Source organism: Harpegnathos saltator, unplaced genomic scaffold, assembly GCF_003227715.2.
Source record: "Harpegnathos saltator strain DR-91 unplaced genomic scaffold, Hsal_v8.6 scaffold58, whole genome shotgun sequence".
Classification (NCBI taxonomy): Eukaryota; Metazoa; Arthropoda; class Insecta; order Hymenoptera; family Formicidae; genus Harpegnathos; species Harpegnathos saltator.
Genome location: NW_020230404.1, coordinates 584,023 through 599,598, shown reverse-complemented (window position 1 = coordinate 599,598; position 15,576 = coordinate 584,023). Strand labels below are relative to the sequence as shown.

Genomic DNA, 15,576 nt, shown 5'->3' with positions numbered 1-15,576 from the left:
CGATCGTTACTCGACTATCAATCAGAGTTATAGAATAGGTTTTTGCGGACGTGCACGTTATTCGCGACGGAGCCGGATCAGCTCACTATCACCGCAGCGTCGGCGTCTCGAGAGAGTAGTACACTGTCTCTCGCCCGTTCGAAGCATGGTGCGTACCTCGAACGAGCGAAACGCCAAGACGGACGCGTCGGCACGCGAGCCCGATCGTCGCGAAATGACAATGCGCCGCGATAATAATCGCCGTCGTCTCGGGGGCGACTTGACGCAGCACACCTGATCGCCGCCGTGTCTCAAGGCGAGTCGATCAATCGGTTAGTCATCGCGCGCGCGAGAAAGAGAGAGAGAAAGAGAGAGAGAATGCTCGCGCTCTCGTGTATGTAAACAAACAGAGCTGTCAGTCGGATCGATGTAAACGTGGAGTAACAGCTGTGCGCCGCGTCCAAGTGCCGCGGAGCGGACGCGCGCCGTCGTCGGCGAACAAAGAACCGCGACCAGCGAAGCGAACGAGACGGGGAGGGCACAAGAGAAACGAGAGAGCGAGAGAGCGAGAGAGAGAGAGAGAGGGAGGGAAAAAGATAACAGCTCACCGCAAGAGAAGCGAGAGGGTCTTGTTGTTGGCGCACTCGAGAATCTTCTTCTTCTCCCAGCCCTCGACGGTCTTCACCCATTCCTCGCCTGGGCTGCGCCAGTCCTTGGATATGAACGGCATCCTGGAGAGACGCACACACGCCGGAGCAGATCGTCGCTCAGGACGAGGACGGATGCGCGCGCGCGCGCGCGACGGCGACGACGGCTACGGCAAGTCGCAACGACGGCAGCTCGCAACACCCGCGGAGGTGCAGGAACACACACACCTCACCGTGTCCACTGAGTATGTGTTGCCTGCGCGTTCGGATCGCGGAACAACTCGCTCTCTCGCGCCCCGAGAGCGCATGGTTTTGTTTGAGTGACGTCACCGCGCATCAGCTGTGATGCCGCTGCGGACGGCAGCGCGCGGGGTGGATGCTCGCGAAACGTCGACGTCCGGCGTCCCCGCTCAGCCGGTAATCGCAGAACTGTCAAACGCGAGGCGCAATTCCGGGCTGCTTGGGCGAATAATAAATGACGATTGCGAAGGAGATGCGTAAATGTCGCAATTAGCATGTAACCGAGTAGAATAAATTTATAAATTGATGAACGTTTTAAGCTGAGTAAAAGTTAGTACAGATTTCAATTTATCTACATCTTCTCAAAAATGATTGAAGTACCATTTAGGCCTGGTCTACAATAGGTGTTGTAAGCTGTAAGCCGTAAGAACTGACCAATTATAACCGATTATTTTTGTAATAATCGACTGATTCGCCAATTCTTACGACTTACAACTTACGACACATATTGTAGAATGACCTTTAGTGATACGATAGTCTAGATTTTGTCTTTCCATTGTGAGTTTAATTCTGAAAAAGTTGATAGATAATTATACAAATCTGACAATTGATGTCAATCATTAACTCTAAGATGTCGGTTTGAGCGAGTAACTGCTCAAATTGTTGCATTGACTATGATTTTTAATTTTCTCCAATATTTGTTATAAGTGATAGTGTATGAAATTTATAAGAGCACAAGTTTGGGGTCAAATATGGGCCCATATTAGTTTTATTAAGGGAGTAGTTATCACTAATTGAGACATTCACCTTATTTATAAGCATGTAAAATATATGCTTTATGCGTGAGGTTTATACATATTGTGTAGTTCTACTTTATGAAATAATACGGTACGCAGAACATACAAGCTATATATAGGGAAATATAAATTGAATAAAAGTCAATTTTCTCACCTTACTTGATCATAATATATTACAAATCTGTAATATAAGCACTAGCTTAACAAAATATCACTTGAAATATATAAGATGTCTAAATATATACAAGTACTTATCAAGTGCCTCTAATCAATATTGTATGCTCTATATCTTTGTATTGTCTAATTCTTTGATCACTTCTGACACCGGATTTTCATCTTTCTTTGTCTCCTCTTCTTCTTCTTCAGACTCAGTATCACTTGGTGGAAAATCAGGAAGTGCTAGGAACAAACGATATTAAAGTAAAAGTGTCAAATGCCCCAAGTAGAGAGTACACAACATCCTTACTGTGTCTAATTGATTTCTCATGCCATGCCTCCTCCAAATACTTCTCTTGTACCGCAATCACTTCCTCACTATTTTTGCAAAGAGCATATCTTTCCAGCAGTTCACTGTTCAGCTCTAGAAACGAATGTCCCCATGTAAACTTTCCAAGAAACAGTGCAGCTTCATCTCGAAATCCTGTTATGGTTAAAGCGGCTGCTATAGCCTCTACGCAACTCAGTTGACAAGGTTTCCCATAATTCACAGGATTGGCAGCAACAAAGAATGGCAGTAGACGTGGATTGGGCGTTCTCATCCTGTTGAAGGGAGTCTCATCGAGACGCGCCCAGCTGCAATCCACAACCGCGCAACCATATTCCTGTATGATCTCGCGGTCTGTCGGACTCACACACTGCAAAACAATATTTCACCAACTGTCTCTGCACTGTAACGAGTAAATCCTCATGTTGTGTACTAGCTACCTTGGTGCCAACTGGGGTAAGTACTAAGCCTGAAAATCGAGCTCCTAATCTCAACGTCTTTACCAAGCCATGCCTCATCAATTTCTTGCCGGAGCATTTCTTGCGGTCACAGTGCTTCAGGTCCCACATAGCCACGGGGAACGTAATCGACGGCACAACCGGGTCGTCCTCCATGGATTCTGCAAGTGGATTCAACGAATACAAGTCACACATCTGAATGACTCGAATGACTCCTTTATTTACATCTATCTCTTTCTCGCATGCAATATGTTTTTCGCGAGTCGTATACACGAGGATGTTAGCGACGTAGTAAAATGCTGAATTCCAAGACGAGAACCACGTGCATCAGTCTAACCTGTCTCACACGCGTCATCCGACTTGTCCCTCTCTTGATGATATTTCTGTTCCTTACAGAGAACCTGCCGTGGCCGTCTGTGCACCAGTTTGTACTTGTTCTTCTTGTTCGAGCGCGCCGACATTTTTCCCAGGTATACGTATTAACCTTTCACGAGTGTTTACCGAAATGGTTCTGGTTCTGATTCGATAAATGGCTCTGAGCAGAGCTGTTACACTCTATCTCTTACGCCAGTCAACGATTACGAAAGTAAAAGAAAAACAGGGACAACGCGTACGCAGTCTCCGTACTGTTGAATCAAAATCATTGAAATCAAAAATATGCGGAGTTACGGAAACCACATTCAAGCGCCACGGAGGCAGACAAGACTTTTACCGAAATAGTGCTTGCCCCCTCTCAATTGTGAAGGTTGATTTAAACTCACAAGCAGAGTATATAGTGCGGTGGTTCGAATCTAGACTACAAGCAAAACTGCACTAGGAAAGCCTAGAGCAGGTCGGGCGCTACAAAAGTCCCACAGACTAGACGTAAGAGATTATCACAATAGGCGTTGAGCCATGCGAAAGCACAAGATTCGAGGCGCTCGTTCTTTCACTACAACCTCCAACTAACTTCTCTCCCGCGCGATACGGATCTCAGCCTGCGCCGCTCAGCGTCGATCGCGCGAACCTGAGCATGCGAGGTGACGCGCGCGAACGAGACAGCGCACTACGAGAGAGAGAGAGAGAGAGAGAGAGAGAGAGAGAGAGAGAGAGAGAGAGAGAGAGAGAGAGAGAGATAGCGGTACCTTGCGCGAGGCGTAGCGAACCCGAGTGAGACGGCACGAGGCAAGGAGAGACAGCCGAGACAGCGTCGTGTTGTTTCGACAGCAAGGTGGAATGTCGGTGCTCGCACAATTCCAAACAGTTATAAAAGGGACAAAAAAGAGAAACAATGGGCAGTGTTAAATTGGATATACAGTGGTCTCCCGTTCATCATAATAAATTCATCACTTGGGGCACCGAGATTAATCTATATGAAGTCGTACCTCTGGAGGATAGTTTTGAGCAATCCTGTAAGTATATAATAAAATAACACTCGTTTACTTTACAATCTACAGTTTCTTCTTGTTTCTGTTGAGATATATGTTTTATGGAATGCTTCTAACATGCGTTTTCTTTCTCTCACAGGTTTAAAGATCTCAGATCACTCTGTTGCTCATCTCCTTGCTACTAACACCAACAATCACTATGTCAAATGTATTGATATATATCCCGAACAAGAACCTGATATCTTATTAGCAGTTGGTCAAGCAAATGGGAAAGTAGTTCTAAATACTTTTGGTCCTACAGCATATGACTCTCTGGGTTTCACTGGAAAAGAATTTGGTAAATCACATAATAACTTGATCGTGAATAACTTATTTTAGTAATATATTGTATTATCTGCAATTTTGGGTAAAATTCCAGTACCAAAGCATGCAAGACCATGTAACGTGGTTGCTTGGAATCCCGTAGACAAACATCTGATCCTTTCTGGATTGGATAAACATAGCAAGGATCATTCTGTATTGCTGTGGGATATAGACAAAAATCCACAATGTTCGGAACGAATACATCATCATGGCAGTAATCAAATGGAATGCATCAGACCAACAGCGGAATTGGGTGTATCGGAAACTATACACTCTGCTGCTTGGTTTAAACATGATCCAAAATGTCTAGTTCTCGGTGCTAATAACAAGCAACTGAAGATTCTTGACTTTAGAGGTTTGTTCATGAAAGATAGTATCTGCTATTTATTGGTAATCTGATCTTTGACTTTGTTTCTTTAGATTCAGCTAGAGTAGTAAATGTCACCCCTACAAAGGCGGTTTACAATGTATCAGTGAATCCTCATCACACTCATCATTTGGTTTCAAATGTGGACAATCAAATCATTATGTGGGATGTCCGATGTTTCGATAAACCTGTTCTCACTTTGGTACAACTAAGACAGATAACAAAAGTTCTGTGGTGTCCCACCAGACGTAATCTTCTCGGTGCATTGCAAAAGGATTCAGGTATAATTTGAGATAATTAATTGATGATGTATTTAACGAAGCTTGTAATTTATATTGCGGGTGTCGCTATAATGTAAGCTACGAACACGAAAAATGATTATCTTTTTGCAGGAGCATTACATCTGTACGACATACAAAACAGTGGAGGGGAGGATACTGAGCCTGGGGTCCTGGAAAGGGCAGTTGTACCATCCTGGCACATTCCTGTGAACTTTTCGTGGCATCCGACTCATGTGAATCGATTATTGGCAATATCGCAGCAAGGTTTAACATTATTTCTACTATACAATTGCTGATATTTGATCGCGACGCTGTTTACATTTACTAGAATGCGGTTATTTCACAGGCATAACTGATTACACCGTGTGGGAGAGGATAACGGTGAGCTGGTCCTCCGGATCGCATCTCACGTGGAATCATGCCTTCAAATCGTTGAAGTATATACATAGTGAAGACAATCCGTACAAGACACTGGACGACATCGCGATTTTAACCAAGAAGCGTGCCAATGCGGAATACGGCTTACTTGTAAGTAAATAGAGCAGAGGGAAACACACTCTTAGCGAATCTGAAACATTGACGAATTCTATCTCCATGCGTGTATAAGATTTATCTTAAACTCTCTTGTTTCGATATCCTTATAATCCTTGTAATAATCACTGTGCACGTGAGAATCTGATCGACTTCTTGTGAGAATGCCTAACAAAGCAATTACACGGGGTGTAAATCATCGATTTGGTTGAATTTTTTAAATATAATTTTACTTTAAAATACATTTATTAACGATCCTATAACATGTACATATATAATGGATATATTTCAAATTAAAATTATATTTTCTATGTATGTTTTTTCGATATATACTTACATTAATATTAAATTTAAAGTAATATAAATAAAGGAAAAACCACACTGTAGCAGCTAGAATTGAATTCGGACCGCTAGCTTAATAGTCAAATGACCAGGCTACTCTACCACCTCTACCGATCTTTGACAAATTTCACATATATATTTTCTTTCACTCGCTGTGTCTAACTGCCTAAACTTTATTATTAAATAACTTCAAAACTGTCGGGTGTCTGAACAAACGGCCAAATACGGGTCAAGTATTTTTCGATTTTTGACCGACTTATAAAAATTCAGCCAAATCGATGACTTACGCCTCGTGCAGTTCCCTTGTAAGAGTTAAACACGCTCGATCATGGTGCTCGCAGAGTTGTTCATGTTTATCACACTTGCAGCCGGATTTAGCCCAAAACGGTGAACTAGCCGAGAACGAAACCCTGAAGCATTTGTGGCAATGGTTGTATCTGAGCGGCGCCCTGGTGGAGGACGGCACCATCCACAGCGTCGATAACAAGCATCCCGGTATAAGGTAAAAATTGCGACCCGCTGCGGCTAGCATGCGTACATACAAGCATACACATGACTCTTCATTTCTCCAAACTTTACGTAGAACAGTTCTGAAATTAGACGGTCAGCAAAACCCGATGAACGGTTTCTTAAAGTCCGAGCTCATCCACCGCACATGGACGGACATAGGCTCCAACTATACAGCAAAGATCTACAGGTGACGATTACATACGCGCATACAAAAATAAAATAAGATGCAAACGTTTGTGCTTAACGTGTCTCTACTGGTGCCAACGCAGATCCGCCGATAGGGACAAGAGTCTTCTCCTGTGTGGTTTGCGATTCGACAAGGAAACCAATGGTCTCTACGACAATACATATTTGGAGGGCCTGGAGAGAGAAGGCGCGTACGCGAGAGCGGCGGCGCTCGCGGTGTTCAATCTTTGCCTCAGACAGGCGATCGAGATCTTGAACCGCGGCGCCACTAAGATGTCCATGACTGCGAATCTGGATATCGTGGCCATGGCACTATCTGGATTCTCCGAGGATCGCAACAGCATGTGGCGAGAGTCCTGTTTGAAGTCCAGATCTCAATTGCCGGATCCTTACTTAAGGGCGACGTTCGCTTTCTTAACCGCCGACAACGATTCCTACGAGAACGTACTTGTATGTAAAACTAAAATGCGAGTGTGTGTAGCCATTTTCGCGACGAAATTATTGGATGTTTGACTCGATTGAACTCTGTGAACTTACGCTTGCAGAACGAAAGCGGCATGGCTGTTGAGGATCGAGTAGCGTTCGCTCTTATGTTCTTATCGGACAGTAAGCTGCACGACTACTTGAGGAGACTGACGCAGAAGTTAACCGAAGAGGGCAATCTAGCAGGCTTCTTGCTTACAGGTGCGTCTTATGACTCGTCCGGTGACCAAGTTGCCACTTATTAGCGCATCCTTGTATTTCAGGTGCGAGTATGGAGGGCATACAATTGTTAAATAGATACTTAGAAATCACCGGGGACGCTCAGAGTTGTAGTCTAATCGCTATTAGAGCTCTAACGCCTAAATTGCTCCAGGAGAATCAAGTTCAAGTGTGGATCGCCAAGTATTAATCAATTTTTTCTCCTGCGAATGTGTTCGTCGAACGATGGCACTAGTGTTAAGCGTGCGTTAACGGCCGCTGTTACAGTTATAGGAATCTCTTAGACGCGTGGAAGATGTGGAATCAAAGAGCTCAATTCGACATTGCTATGAGATCCTCGACGAACGAGACTCCACCGCAGCAGATATATGTTTCTTGCAATTTCTGCGGTAAGAGCATCGCTGCTTTTATGCAAGGTCTGAGCAGAGCGAGAGCTCCGTTCGGTCGATTGGGCAGCACCTCTAACAAACTGAAGGTAGATTCACGCTAATCTATTTCGGTGTAACGAGGAGAGGACGCGTCCCCTTTCTTCTCAGTCGTCCCTTTTATTCGTCAGATGTCGGCGTGCCCGAATTGTCGCAAACCTTTGCCGCGCTGCGCGATATGTTTGATGTATATGGGCACCGTCAGCGGACTGACCACCTCCAGCGTCAACCGCAGCGAGGACTGTGATAGCAAGCTCACAGAATTCAACAACTGGTTCACATGGTGCCAAACGTGCAAACATGGGGGACACGCCGAGCACATAACTCAGTGGTTTCGGTGAGAAATTAATTTACTACATTTGTACTAATTGAGTTCGATGTAAAATCGCTGTAATAACAGATTAAGATATTATCGAATTAATAAAAAAAGGATGTAGGATAATACAAAAGTCTGCAGCGCCTATTATTTCTATATAATTTGCTTTCTTTTTAGACAACATTCTGAATGTCCAGTGACATCCTGTACTTGCCGCTGTTTGTCGCTGGATACATCCGCAAAATAAGAGTGGGTATACATAGATAGAAAAATTTCGATATTTCATTTTTTTTCTTATAAAAGTGATAATATATATAAGTATCTTACTATTTCAGGATCTTCTTTAGGATAATTTGTATATTTATCAGGTGTACTTATACTTTATGTACAGAGAAAGGAATTGTATTCTGATGATTTTCTCCACATGACGGCATTATTTCTTATTCACTGCAGAAAGCATATATACTAGTATGTTTAACGGAATGTAAAAATGTATACAAATGAATACAGTAACTTTTCACATATCTTAAACATGTCAGTTTTATTCTCCATAGAATATTCCATCCAACTGATCACCTATCGCATGGCGTGTATGCATCATGGTATTGTATCCATTTTCATCTGAAATAAATATTGTTTAAAGAGTGATACATTGATGCATTCATCAGAAAATTCAATTGGAAGAGTTACTCACCAAAAGTTTTTGTTATGTCAGGAGGGAAGCATACAAAGCTCTTGCATGATAAAGTAGACTTTGATTTCACTGTACCACGTACTTCCATATATCCTGAGGCATTGTGATCAAGTGGTTCAGGTAGTGTCACATTAACTAGAGCGTTATCCGTTGTTGTCAATTCTATGTTTATGCCATTTGCACTTTTCTGTGAATCCCATCAAATACATTGCATGATGTAAATTATATATTGGTTATATAATTGTGAGCATGTACATAATTATTATTATACCGTATGTATATATATATATATATGTAGCCTTTAAGTTGAACGCGGTTTATTATATTGTTGTTGTAATAATATTGATAATTTTTGCTGGATTGAAATAACGATGATATTATCGTAACTTAACCTAACTTGACAAGATCAACTTGCAATATCTTTCACATCTTCACCTCTGTGATTCTGCCCAGAACGATCGCCTCTCTGCCAACACGTTGTCCCAACCGCTTGCCCAGAGTGCGTATATCCGACATTTTTGTAGATTAATTTATTTACTACACTAACTTTCTCGCTTGATGTCCGACAATGTGTACGATAAGCGCGTTTTTTGAACTCTTATCAGGGCTACCATAGCTCCTGTATATTTCAAATGATTAGCATTTGCGATGCCCTCTGCACGCAATTGGTAGCTCTGGTACAACATGAACGCGAACTGCATGTAGTATTTATCGACTTCCGACAGTATGGTAATGTATTTCACGTTCGTAACGTTAGATGCGATATATAAAAGCACATTATCTCAAATCTCTTTTGTTGGATATCTGTCTCGGCTTATCGGAGAACGACATACGACAAGAGGATTAATTGAATGTGGCTTTGTATAAAGCTGAGAACAGGAAGAAATTGATGAAGAAACTATATAGGTAGAAATTAATCAAAAGATTATAGGTTAAAAGTTTGAAATTATGTCGAACTGATGAATTTTGAGAATTAATTTCTCGGAAAAAATTGTAAAATTTTGAGACGTGACGATTACCGAATCGTTAAGTGCTTCACGTTCGAATTTCGCGGTTTCCACCTGTAGGCTAATAAAGCGCAGCCGTACGTGCAGAAAAACTGATCTTCATTTTGTACTTGAGAGATTTTATAACTATTAATAAGAAGCACCGTTACTATTTCGTTAAAACGAAATATGTTTATTATTCCATAATTTATATGTTGTCCTTTTCGTAAGCCTGGCTCGGCACGTCCTTGACCTACACGGCATAGCTGTGTATCTTACAAAAGCAAGATTGGATAATGTACAGTGTCTATCTCCTTTTATTTATTTTGGCAATACGGACAGATGGATTTACCGTGCACGACAAGCAATGCGATGTGAGTTATTCAGCGAAATGACATCTCAAGCATAACATGTAACATGTAATCTTGTTACAATTTTGCAATTTGTTTATGTTTACATTTGGCAGTAGATAAGTGATGGCAATAAGAAGCAAAAGTACAATCTAGAATTTTATAACAATTCATTGATTTAACAAATTTCATTATAAAATATTTTTAATATAATAATGCATACATTATCTTGTTTTTTCCAGTATACTTTTGAGCAAAAATGCCATGAAAATATAAATAATTACAATTACAATGTAATTAGTTATGATTCTTCAGCTCTTAGATATTGTTCTATCAAAGATATTTCTACTGAGTTCAATTTCTCTGTAATATCTGATAAAAATGAGAAAGGAGAATTTGCAAGTATGTCATTATATGTATAATAAATCAGAAAATATTCTTAAACATTTGATTATATCTGCTAATGAAATTTATATTTTGTTCAAGATCTTACGATTAATTTTGAGGCTCCAACAATAGAATGTAAATATAAAGTTACTTTATTGGTTGAACCATCCATCAAAGATGAAAGAGAATGTTTACAGTATAATTTTGAAGAAGTTGAAGACATTACCGCAAATATACACAGTGTAGAGAAATCATTGTGTTTCATGACAAATAGTTCCAACCAATTTGTAAGATACAATAATAACTCCATGATATCCTCATGCAAGGTAAGAATAAACAATATTGATCTATTATTAATACATATAAGAAACATGTAACATATGATCTTGTGATATTCCATAAAAATATACAATACAAGTACGCAATCATAAACTACAGATAATAATTATTATTTTAGGATAATATTTCGATGAGCTACTATTATATCTTCACAGGATGCTATGCACTTAGGTTTCATATTGATAAACAAAAGTATATAATAAGAGGCAATCATTTTTTAAATACCAGATACAAACGTACGGAAATTATAGCACCAGACTACACTTGTAAATATGATATGCATCCTATCTATGATCCTATCTATGATGAAAGGTATATTAACATATCTCTGCAAATTTTACCAATATTCAGAAACTCAAAGTGACATCATTTAGTCAATTTTCAATTGCAAGTCTTAGATAACAATATCTCTTAGTAATATCTATTAAAAAAGTTGCTTCTTGTAAGAATATAAATGTATACTTTCAGATACGAAATAAACTTAACACTGGATGCTTCACTATCAGTAGATACAGGAGTATTACTTAAACTAAAGTTAATACCACACCTTGATAAAACTACTCCTTGCTCTTGGAATGGAGTAACCAGCATTGATACATGGAGTATTATTTTGGTAATATTGGATTATTGCAATTTGATTCTTACAAAATATATTTCTTTTTTATTTCGACTAAACTAACATTTGATTTATCTTTACAGGAGAACTCTACAGGAGATGAAAATCCTAATTGCAAGATAAATAGGGTAAATATATAGCCTTTCATTAATCCAATGTTGTAGTTCATTTTATAGCGCCAAACAAAATTGATTTTGGCTCTGTATATAAAATGGCTATATATATAGCAAATGGAGAAGGCGTACATGTATTTTATACTTTCTCGAACAAGTTTATACAAAGAAAATATTGCAATATTTTTATTTATATATATCCACATCAAAATGTATTGATATATTGTGTATTGATATATTGAACAGAAACAGAAAGAATGAAGTGCTTAGATTCCACTTTTATTCATATATATGCAAATTAAGTTAAAAAAGGAAATTTCATCTGACATACAGGTATGGGAAAACAAGAAATACACAAAGACTGTGCAGTGCAATTATCAAGTACAAACTACGCTACAACCAGGTTATTGCCTTATATTGTTCATACTCGACGAACGGTGCGAAAAAGATACCATCTGGAGGCCACCTATGAATAAAAACATACCGTGCGCTTGGCTGAAGCGTAAGTACAAGTTAAACAATATAAAATAAAAAAAACAGACAGACTTGAAGACGTATTTTGTACTTTGTATTTTATAGAATAATCATATCGTAAATTGTATCCTGCAGGTTGTACCAAAGTTGTCGAAACCTCGCAACATATTGAGAACATAACAATGTCAAGCAAATTGCTACCTGCTACAAGCCCATATATATTGTTTCCGATCATCGTCATCATATTGGTGGTATTGGCGATAGTTGGAACATTATATTTCATGCATCATTTTCGTATTCGCAACGAGTGTGTCAATCTGTACGTGAATCCGCAACAGGACGACTTCACGAATCCTACCTGCCTTAAATCCACCGACTTCAACATCGTCGAGACAAACAACAGCAATAAAGATATCGATCGCGATAAACTTACGTACAACGACATTGTGCTTGTATACACCAAAGGTTCTGCCTCTTTTATAGCGATGATGAAGGACTTCCGTGAGATGCTTACCAAAATGTGTTCCTGTACTGTAAGTTTCAATCGTCGAAGTCTGCATGTGTAACGTTAGAATATTTGGAAATTAAGATGTTTTCCTGTTGTTTATCAAGATCAAAAGAGTTTGATGTGTCGCGAAAGGTTAAAAGTCTACCAGAAATATCGAATAAGATTTTTTTACGATCAATTATACTTTCAAGGTGCATGATTGGCATGATGGTGCTGAGTGGAATGATGTAGCTAGAGTCGGTGCTGTTTTATGGTTCACCGATTTACTTAACAGCGGATGTCGCGTTGTTTGGATAGATACGCCGGCCACAAGATCCGTAGTGATATCAAACTCGAGGGAGAGCGACACGAATCTGAATAAACTCAGCAAATATTACGAGATAGGCGATTTCCGCGACGTGGCATTTCCCGTTGTACTTGAATTGGCAAAACGTAATACGAAGGATCTCGTGTTTCAGTATCGCAAACACTTTGTCGTGAGGTGAGGCACGTGGAGAATATATCCGATATATATAATCGAATATCTTGAGCACGATTTGAAATTGACTCGTCGGCACAAATATTTCTGGGTCGCACTCTCGGAACCACTACTATATATTTTTTATCTTCAGATTCGAAGGCTTGGCAAGTTCGGAAAACGTAAACGATCCGTTTCTAGATCTTTCCCCGCATACACGTTACCTCATGCCGCAGCATTTCGCGCAGTTGTGCACAGATTTGTAAGTATATCGCGCGCGCTACCGGATGCTTTTCTCGCTATCGATCAAACAGTAATCGGGATCGAATCATGATCCTCAGGTCGACGATAAAACCAGCAGACTCGAAGTGCGAGATGAAGGCGGAGGAAGATCTCTTGCAGCAACGTCTGAAATTCATGAGGATGGAGTCAATAATGTGAAACGTCGACTGATCATGTTCTCACAAGGACGTCAGCATTATCAACGTCACAGCTGGCCGACATAATGATACTTCATTCGCATTTTCGACGCGAAACGCCTGCGGAAGCAAAAATTTCATCGAAGATACTACCTCAAACTCGAACATTGTTCGCTCACGATGTATGCACTGTGATGTTTTTATTCGCAACGCGTACAGTGTGTGCATACGTGTGTTTAAATTTTCTTTTTTTCTTTTTTTTTTTTTTTTTTTTTTTTTTTTTTTTTAACGAAATTTGATAGATTTAAGCCTGATCTACTATGTGCTGCCTGTACTGCCCGTTTCTTATTCTTTATCCTTTTTTCGGCTTGAAACTTAAAGTTTGTGAAAAAGAGATGAAGAGAAAGAAACAGAAAGCAAAGAGGATATTGTAGAGAAGGCTTTATCGCGCCTCGCCATATCTATATATATATATATATATATATATATATATATATACTTGTGACAAAAAAAGTATGTATTTTTATTACGCGTTTTGAAAAATAAAATCTTTTCTCTACGATACAAGATCTCGTCAATGTTTCATCCATAATCATTCGTCGTGTGTTGTTATATTCAACCGAATTTGCATTTCTCTCTCTCTCTCTCTCTCTCTTTCTCTCTCTGATTGTGATTTATGTCGTATTCCTTAGCTCGATAATAGAAACGAATGGTTGCTTAATCATAGGCGACGCATGCTTCGAGACACGTTGATCAGTTATGTCGGAGCGAGAAGTCGCAATATTGGATCGAGGGATTTCTGTATAATTCCGACTTGGAATATACAACAATATTATTATGAAGTATCGTTGAATATTGAGACTCGGCGGTCGTAGATGATCACGTCGTGGCCGTCGTTATCGATGAAAAATGTTTATTATTCCGCAATTCTCACAAAGAGACCTTGTGACCTGCCGCTTGCGATTAATCGCGAATTTCCCCAGTGCTATCGCGATAGCCAGACGCGAGAGCGATTCTTTTCCCGTTTGATTAGATCAGATTCTAATCGTCACGAGTCGCGAATTGCGAATTGCGCGCTCATCTCCGCGAGTTCATTCACCGTCATTGCAAAGCGCAGCTCGTTCAATTTGACAAGTTTGACAGGAAGCGCAATTCCCGTTGCGCTCTCGAGTAAGACGCAGCGCGTGCCAACTGCAGGATCATCTCCTGCGTGTCTCCCCCTCTCTCTTTCCCTGGTGTAATTTTTGCCATAAAAATTGGCCTATTGCATCTTAGATTGTATCCTAGATTCTCTCTCGGACGATCGCAATAACGTTCGTTTATTCTTCAGCGAGCATTAAATTACACGGAAACGATAAAATATTATTGCGACTAATAAAACGAAAGATACAACACGCCGATCGATCCGTAATAAAGGTAACATAACAAGAAGATATATGGCGCGCGCGAGTACCAGCTCGTTAAAGTCGCGCGATTGATAATCTTCGACAGATATATGTGTATATATATATATATATATATATATATTTCACGTTCCCTTGTGTAAAGCGGCGAGAGAGCGAGTCTCCGCAAAAATTCTCGCATGAATCCGCACGGACAGTCACAAATCAACCGAGGTACGATTTACCTGTACGATGTTCAAAAGTGTTATTATCCTGCCGGGATTTAAAATTATTCGTTCCACGACACCGGATTTCACACACGGCCTCTTTGTTTCTCTTGTTTTGCTTGTACATCACAGAGCCTGTCTGTACCGCGTGTACCGTGTTGTTGAATTTAATTATAAGGACGACTCAGGTGAGAACGCAGACGCAAAGGGACGGAGGGAGAGGGGGAGGGAGGAGACGACCCCTTTGGGGAGGAGGCAGAGGAGCAGCTCCGTTAGCGACGTAATCGCTAATTATCGCTCCATTCGGACGGATCCGGTGAATTTAATTTATATGATATATTGAAGGTCCCGATAGAGGGGGAGGGATGGCAACGGCGACCAAAGCGAAATATCTCGATCGCTCCGTTAAGCTCTTCATTCGCCAAGTTTGAAGTCAAGGTGACGCTGCTGCTTATCTCTCCCAACTAAACGTTCTGTTAAATAACACAAATCGACCAACGTGACCGCCGTCACGTTGGTCTTGGGTCGCTCTCGGAATCGTTACCTGCGCTCGTGGGTCGTGCGAGAAAAAGAGAGAACAAAAGAGAAAGAGATGAGAGAGCGAAAGAGAATGAGAGAAAGGGAAAGAA

At 40.4% G+C, this 15,576-nt stretch overlaps 5 protein-coding genes across 6 annotated transcripts in view; 2 read left to right on the top strand and 3 right to left on the bottom strand.

Annotated features, from left to right (window-relative positions):
- The window catches only part of LOC105183451 (F-box only protein 32), a 28,553-nt gene extending 27,376 nt beyond the window's left edge, over nt 1–1,177 (bottom strand). Inside the window, exon 1 of the mRNA XM_011141560.3 lies at nt 588–1,177. Within this exon, the coding sequence (XP_011139862.1) occupies nt 588–709 (122 nt within the window). The 5' untranslated portion in view covers nt 710–1,177. The remainder of the gene's footprint in view (nt 1–587) is intronic.
- A 417-nt stretch (nt 1,178–1,594) lies between these two features.
- LOC105183450 (ribosome biogenesis protein TSR3 homolog) lies at nt 1,595–3,084 on the bottom strand. Its single transcript, XM_011141559.3, has 4 exons — nt 2,943–3,084; nt 2,588–2,766; nt 2,130–2,517; nt 1,595–2,062 (listed from the first exon to the last, which is right to left on the bottom strand). Exons 1-4 carry the CDS (start codon nt 3,064–3,066, stop codon nt 1,947–1,949), a joined length of 807 nt encoding a protein of 268 aa, XP_011139861.1. The 5' UTR covers nt 3,067–3,084; the 3' UTR covers nt 1,595–1,946.
- A 637-nt stretch (nt 3,085–3,721) lies between these two features.
- On the top strand, nt 3,722–8,519 carry mio (GATOR complex protein mio). Its single transcript, XM_011141555.3, has 15 exons — nt 3,722–3,996; nt 4,112–4,309; nt 4,391–4,690; nt 4,756–4,983; nt 5,095–5,247; nt 5,330–5,511; nt 6,225–6,358; nt 6,440–6,553; nt 6,636–7,002; nt 7,098–7,236; nt 7,299–7,437; nt 7,522–7,729; nt 7,811–8,016; nt 8,173–8,244; nt 8,331–8,519. The coding sequence occupies exons 1-14, from the start codon at nt 3,876–3,878 to the stop codon at nt 8,240–8,242; spliced, it is 2,559 nt and encodes an 852-aa protein (XP_011139857.1). The 5' UTR covers nt 3,722–3,875; the 3' UTR covers nt 8,243–8,244; nt 8,331–8,519.
- LOC105183448 (uncharacterized) lies at nt 8,338–9,313 on the bottom strand. Its single transcript, XM_011141556.3, has 3 exons — nt 9,125–9,313; nt 8,690–8,876; nt 8,338–8,616 (listed from the first exon to the last, which is right to left on the bottom strand). The coding sequence occupies exons 1-3, from the start codon at nt 9,203–9,205 to the stop codon at nt 8,537–8,539; spliced, it is 348 nt and encodes a 115-aa protein (XP_011139858.1). The 5' UTR covers nt 9,206–9,313; the 3' UTR covers nt 8,338–8,536.
- Nucleotides 9,314–9,356: 43 nt separating this feature from the next.
- LOC105183449 (uncharacterized) lies at nt 9,357–13,613 on the top strand. Of its 2 annotated transcripts, none has more exons than XM_011141558.3 (12): nt 9,357–9,418; nt 9,907–10,049; nt 10,268–10,427; nt 10,512–10,738; nt 10,870–11,063; nt 11,220–11,364; nt 11,451–11,495; nt 11,814–11,982; nt 12,090–12,487; nt 12,654–12,943; nt 13,074–13,181; nt 13,261–13,613. In XM_011141558.3, the coding sequence occupies exons 2-12, from the start codon at nt 9,972–9,974 to the stop codon at nt 13,358–13,360; spliced, it is 1,914 nt and encodes a 637-aa protein (XP_011139860.1). In that variant the 5' UTR covers nt 9,357–9,418; nt 9,907–9,971; the 3' UTR covers nt 13,361–13,613. The 2 variants fall into 2 exon arrangements, with proteins under 2 accessions (XP_011139860.1, XP_011139859.1); XM_011141557.2 differs by having other exon boundaries at nt 9,414–9,595.
- The last annotated feature ends 1,963 nt before the right edge of the window (nt 13,614–15,576 follow it).

What these genes read in the sequence shown, in the direction of transcription:
- LOC105183450 (XM_011141559.3), bottom strand. Translation starts at nt 3,066, where the DNA reads ATGTCGGCGCGCTCGAACAAGAAGAACAAGTACAAACTGGTGCACAGA. An exon ending in TTACCCCAGTTGGCACCAAG is followed by an intron (nt 2,518 to 2,587) that starts GTAGCTAGTACA and finishes ATTGTTTTGCAG; the next exon opens with TGTGTGAGTCCGACAGACCG. An exon ending in TGAGAAATCAATTAGACACA is followed by an intron (nt 2,063 to 2,129) that starts GTAAGGATGTTG and finishes GTTTGTTCCTAG; the next exon opens with CACTTCCTGATTTTCCACCA.
- mio (XM_011141555.3), top strand. Translation starts at nt 3,876, where the DNA reads ATGGGCAGTGTTAAATTGGATATACAGTGGTCTCCCGTTCATCATAAT. An exon ending in GAAGATTCTTGACTTTAGAG is followed by an intron (nt 4,691 to 4,755) that starts GTTTGTTCATGA and finishes TTGTTTCTTTAG; the next exon opens with ATTCAGCTAGAGTAGTAAAT. An exon ending in TATACAGCAAAGATCTACAG is followed by an intron (nt 6,554 to 6,635) that starts GTGACGATTACA and finishes GTGCCAACGCAG; the next exon opens with ATCCGCCGATAGGGACAAGA.
- LOC105183448 (XM_011141556.3), bottom strand. Translation starts at nt 9,205, where the DNA reads ATGTCGGATATACGCACTCTGGGCAAGCGGTTGGGACAACGTGTTGGC. An exon ending in TTCTGGGCAGAATCACAGAG is followed by an intron (nt 8,877 to 9,124) that starts GTGAAGATGTGA and finishes TGGGATTCACAG; the next exon opens with AAAAGTGCAAATGGCATAAA. An exon ending in TGACATAACAAAAACTTTTG is followed by an intron (nt 8,617 to 8,689) that starts GTGAGTAACTCT and finishes TATTTATTTCAG; the next exon opens with ATGAAAATGGATACAATACC.
- LOC105183449 (XM_011141558.3), top strand. Translation starts at nt 9,972, where the DNA reads ATGTACAGTGTCTATCTCCTTTTATTTATTTTGGCAATACGGACAGAT. An exon ending in TGAGAAAGGAGAATTTGCAA is followed by an intron (nt 10,428 to 10,511) that starts GTATGTCATTAT and finishes ATTTTGTTCAAG; the next exon opens with ATCTTACGATTAATTTTGAG. An exon ending in GATCCTATCTATGATGAAAG is followed by an intron (nt 11,064 to 11,219) that starts GTATATTAACAT and finishes GTATACTTTCAG; the next exon opens with ATACGAAATAAACTTAACAC.